The 5,045-nt window shown below is 33.6% G+C and overlaps 1 protein-coding gene across 1 annotated transcript; it reads right to left on the bottom strand.

Annotated features, from left to right (window-relative positions):
• Positions 1-3,966: 3,966 nt before the first annotated feature.
• On the bottom strand, positions 3,967-4,623 carry LOC103495177 (uncharacterized). The gene has a single exon (XM_008456646.1). The coding sequence runs from the start codon at positions 4,621-4,623 to the stop codon at positions 3,967-3,969; it is 657 nt and encodes a 218-aa protein (XP_008454868.1).
• Positions 4,624-5,045: the final 422 nt, after the last annotated feature.

The following is a 5,045-nucleotide window of genomic DNA, read 5'->3' as shown; positions in this document are numbered from 1 at the left end:
AAAATAGGTTTTAATTAAGAGGAAGAGCCTGATGGACAAGTAAAGCATGAAGTGAAACCTAAATGATTTGGATATCCTCCTAAATGTATTATTATAAAAGATTAAACATGCTTTTTATAACTTGAAAAAACAAACTTACTTAGACAACCACAAGATCTTCCCTACTGTTTTGGAATTAGTTTGTGGAGAACTAAAATGTAATTTTAGAACAACAAATTCAGAAACTTTTTGTGAGATTTGCTTAATTTACACTGAATAAGGAAATGGCATTTATGTTGGAAACCTAATAGGCCCTTACAATACAAATCAAGAAACAAGAAAAAAGAACTTGAATAATATTTCTTAAACTTTAATTTCTTACTTTCTTTCTTATTTACAAATGAGAAACCTTACACATATTTATACTAGTAGAAAAGTATATTAAAAGTCATTAACAATAAATATCAATACATGTGACTCTTCATATATCAATGTATTTAGTGATTAACTATTCCATGTATCTCAACTATTCATGCATATTTAATAATGCAAATTCATGTATTAAGTTTAGATTAATTCAATTTCAACATCCTCCCTTAATCTAGACTTGAGCAACTCCAAGTTTTCCTCTGAATTTAACAAATAAGTCAAACTTGAGCGCCTTTGTAAAAATATCAGCCACTTGATCTTGAGTCTTGCAATATTTTACTATCACTTCTCCATCTTTAACCAAGTCTCTGATAAAATGATATTTGATTCTAATATGCTTGCTTCTTCCATGGAAAATTGGATTCTTTGATAATGCTATGGCAAATCCATTATCACAAAATAAAACAGTTTCACATTTTTTAGTACACTTCAATTCTTTTAACATCCACCGAAGCCATAAAGCTTGACATCCAGCTGCAGCTAACGAGATATATTCTGCTTCGGTTGTAGAAATGGCAACAACAGATTGTTTCTTTGAAGTCCATGAAAAAACACCTGAACCCATACTAAAAACCTAACCAAATGTACTTTTATGATCATCCACATTACCACCCCAGTCACTATCACAAAAACCAAACAACACTGATTCTGAAACTTTCTTGTAATAAATTCCAAAATTAATGGTGCCAAGAATGTAACGAAGAACTCTTTTTTTTGCTTCCCAACGACTTCTTTTCGGGTTTGTCATAAATCTGGTTAACATACTTACAGCAAATAAAATATCAGGTCTTGTTGCTGTCAAATACATTAAGCTTCCAACTAAGCTTCGATATAAACATGGATCGATTACTTCTCCAATATCATCCTTGCACAATTTAATATTTGCATCCATGGGAGTGTTGAAAGGTGAAGCATTTTCCATCCGAAATTTTTTTAGTAAATCATGAGCATACTTTTGTTGTGAAATAACAATTTCTCCTTCATTTTGATTAACTTCAATTCCGAGAAAGTAGTGGATTGAGACCCATATCACTCATCTCGAATTCCTTTTTCATGGAATTCTTAAAATTATCACACAAAAATTTATCATTTCCAATAAAAAGTAAATCATCGACATAAAGAGAAACGATGAGAAATGTGCCATACTTGTCTTCTTTGATATAGAGTGCATGCTCATATGGACACCTTAAAAATCCTGTCTTTAGAAAAAAACTATCGGTACGACTGTACCAAGCTCGCGGAGCTTGCTTCAATCTATACAAGGCTTTTTTCAACTTGTACACTTTTTCTTCTTCTCCCCTTTGCACATAGCCCAAAGGTTGTGCAACAAATATCTCTTCCTTCAAGTGTCCATTCAAAAAAGCGGATTTTACATCCATTTGATAAACTTTCCATCCATTTTGAGCAGCTAATGACAAAATCAATCGAATGGTCTCAATTCTTGTCATAGGGGCAAATATTTCTTCATAATCCACACCATAATTCTGCTTGTAGCCTTTTACAACAAGTCTTGCCTTGTATTTTGCAACATTACCATCTGACTTCAACTTTGTTCTGTACATCCATTTTACTCCAAGAACTTGTTTGTTTGTTGGAAGCTCCATCAACTCCCATGTTTCATTTCTCCTTAACGCATCAATTTCTTGATCCATTGCAATCTTCCATTTCTCATCTTGGATGGCTTCATCAAAAGTTACAAGATCAACACCAGCAAACAATGCAAAATTAGCAAAATGATCGTCATTAATCCTGTTAGTGGTCTTATAAATTTCTTGAATACTCCTCATTCTCCTTGGTGAGATTTCATCATCACTTGTGGAAGATGACGTTGAGGACGAAGATGACTCCACCGCTTAAATTTCTGCTTGCTCTAATTCTTGAGCAACTTCATTTTCATCTATATTAACATGAAATGGACTTTTAGCTTCATCAACGTCGTCATTCCAGTTCCATGATTCATCTTTACTGAAAATCACATCTCTGCTGATAATAATTTTTCTTGACACAGGATTATACAATCGATATGCTTTAGAATTTTCATTATAACCTACCATAATGCATTTTTCAGATTTATCATCAAGCCTGCCTCTTAGCTGATTTGGAATATGAGAATAAGCTATACTCCCAAACACTCTCAAATGACTAACAGATGGTTTCTCACCACACCATGCTTCATAAGGAGTCATACCTGGAACACTCTTTGTTGGAGCTCGATTTAGAATGTAAACAGTACATGCAACAGCATCTCCCCAAAATTCGTTTGGCAGATTTTTTGCTTTTAGCATACTTCTCACCATTTCCATGATTGTTCTATTTTTTCTCTCTGCAACTCCATTTTGCTGTGGAGTCATTCGAGCTGTCATTTGATGATGAATTCCTTGCTCCTTGAAAAAATTACCAAAAGCTATATATTCTCCACCACGGTCAGATCTCAAAGTTTTTATCTTGTAACCACTTTGATTTTCAGTAAAATCTTTGAAGGATTTAAAACATACAAGTGCTTCACTCTTTTCTTTCAAAATATGAATCCACAACTTTCTACTGAAATCATCGATGAAGGTTATGAAATATCGATTACCTCCATTTGTTGTTGTTCGCATAGGACCACACAAATCTGTATGAATCAACTCGAGAGGTTTAGAGGCTCTCCAAGCTTTCCCAGTTGGAAATGAATCTCGACGATGTTTTGCACGAACACACACTTCACAAATATTTGTCTCATGGTTGATATTTTGTATACCTCTCACCATATGATTTTTGCACAAATAAGATAGTGATTTGAAGTTTAAGTGACTATATCGAAAATGCCAAAACCAGGATCGATCCTTCAATATGCTGCTGAAGCAAGATATTTGATCATATGTAAAGTTAAGAGGAAACATCTTATTAGCAGTCATTTTTACCTTGGCAATAAGAACACCGGCTTGATCTTTGATTGCACATATGTCACCTTCAAATGAAACTTTTAAACCTCGTTGAAGCAGTTGGCCAATACTCAAAAGATTATGCTTTAGACCTGGAACATAGTACACATTTGTAACTCGTTTTGTCCCTTTCTTTGTCTTCACAAGAATATCACCTTGGCCTTTGACTTGTAGTCTGGTATTATCACCAGTCTTCACTTCACTTTAGAAAGATTCATCCAAAGTAACAAATATACTTCTATTTCTTGTCATGTGGTTACTACAACCATTATCAAGATACCATGTAGGCTCTACAACATTGTCTTGAACACTACATGCGAGGAATAGAATGTCTTCATCATTTTTCTTTTGTTCTTTATGCATATTCATGGTGGTATTTCCAACTCCATTTTTTAGTGCCAAACAATCTGCTTGAAAATGACCATACTTTCTGCAATTAAAGCATTGAATTTGAGAGAAATTACCACGACCACCTCCTTGGTTTCTGCCAAAGCCTCTTCCTCTTCCGCTTCCTCTTCCTTGAGATAAAGAAGAGCTTTCTTGTGAATTTTCAGAATTTTCACCGCTTCTATTATCATGGTTTCTTCCACCTCCTCGTCTTCCATGACCACCACGTCTTCCACATGAACCGCCTCTAAATGAAATTTTCATTTGAAAAAGCTTCCTCGGGGTGAACATCAAATTGTTTTAATCTTAGCTCATGGGATTGAAGAGAATCCATCAAGCTATTTATAGACAACGTAGATAAGTCTTTCGATTCTTCAATTGCAACGACGATATGCTCAAATTTTCTTGGCATACTTCTAAGAATCTTTTCAACAACTCTTTGATCGCCTACTTCTTCACCATTTGATCTTAAACTATTGACAAGAATACGATTGAAAAATTCTTCAATAGTTTCAGTTTCTTTCATTTTAATGCAATCAAATTCGGATCTGAGAGCTTGTAACCTTATCATCTTTGCCTTATCTTCTCCTTGATAGGTAGATCGTAGAATATCCCAAGCCGCCTTTGCAGAAGTAGCTGTTGAAGTTCTCTCGAAAATAAATTCATCAACAGCTTGATAAATGAAGAATAAAGCCTTTTTGTCTTTCTTACGATTTTCTCTTAACTCAACAAGTTGTTGATTTGTGAGCTCACTCTGATTCTCAACTTCAGTGTATCCTCTTTCAATAATATCCCACAATTCTTGAGAGCCGTATAACACTTTCATTTGAATACTCCATTGATTAAAATTCTTCCCGCTGAACCTTGAAAGTTGGGGTTGCAACATGTTACCATTTGAAGCCATATCTAACTGAAGCTCTGATACCACTTGTTGGAAACGTAATAGGCTCTTACAATACAAATCAAGAAACAAAAAAAGAAGATTGTTCTCTTATTCACACAATTGAGAAGAAAGAACTTGAATAATATTTCTTAAACTTGAATTTCTTACTTTCTTTCTTATTTACAAATGAGAAACCTTACATATATTTATACTAGTAGAAAAGTATATTAAAAGTCATTAACAATAAATATCAATACATGTGACTTTTCATATATCAATGTATTTAGTGATTAACTATTCCATGTATCTCAACTATTCATGCATATTTAATAATGCAAATTCATGTATTAAGTTTAGATTAATTCAATTTCAACAATTTAACCTTAATTAAAACTAACATTTCCTTATTTATAAGCATTAGCCACAGAAGGAATGCATGAAGT

This window comes from Cucumis melo, chromosome 10 (assembly GCF_025177605.1).
Source record: "Cucumis melo cultivar AY chromosome 10, USDA_Cmelo_AY_1.0, whole genome shotgun sequence".
NCBI classification, from domain to species: domain Eukaryota; kingdom Viridiplantae; phylum Streptophyta; class Magnoliopsida; order Cucurbitales; family Cucurbitaceae; genus Cucumis; species Cucumis melo.
This window is presented reverse-complemented; position numbering and strand designations above follow the sequence as displayed.

What these genes read in the sequence shown, in the direction of transcription:
- LOC103495177 (XM_008456646.1), bottom strand. Translation starts at nt 4,623, where the DNA reads ATGGCTTCAAATGGTAACATGTTGCAACCCCAACTTTCAAGGTTCAGC.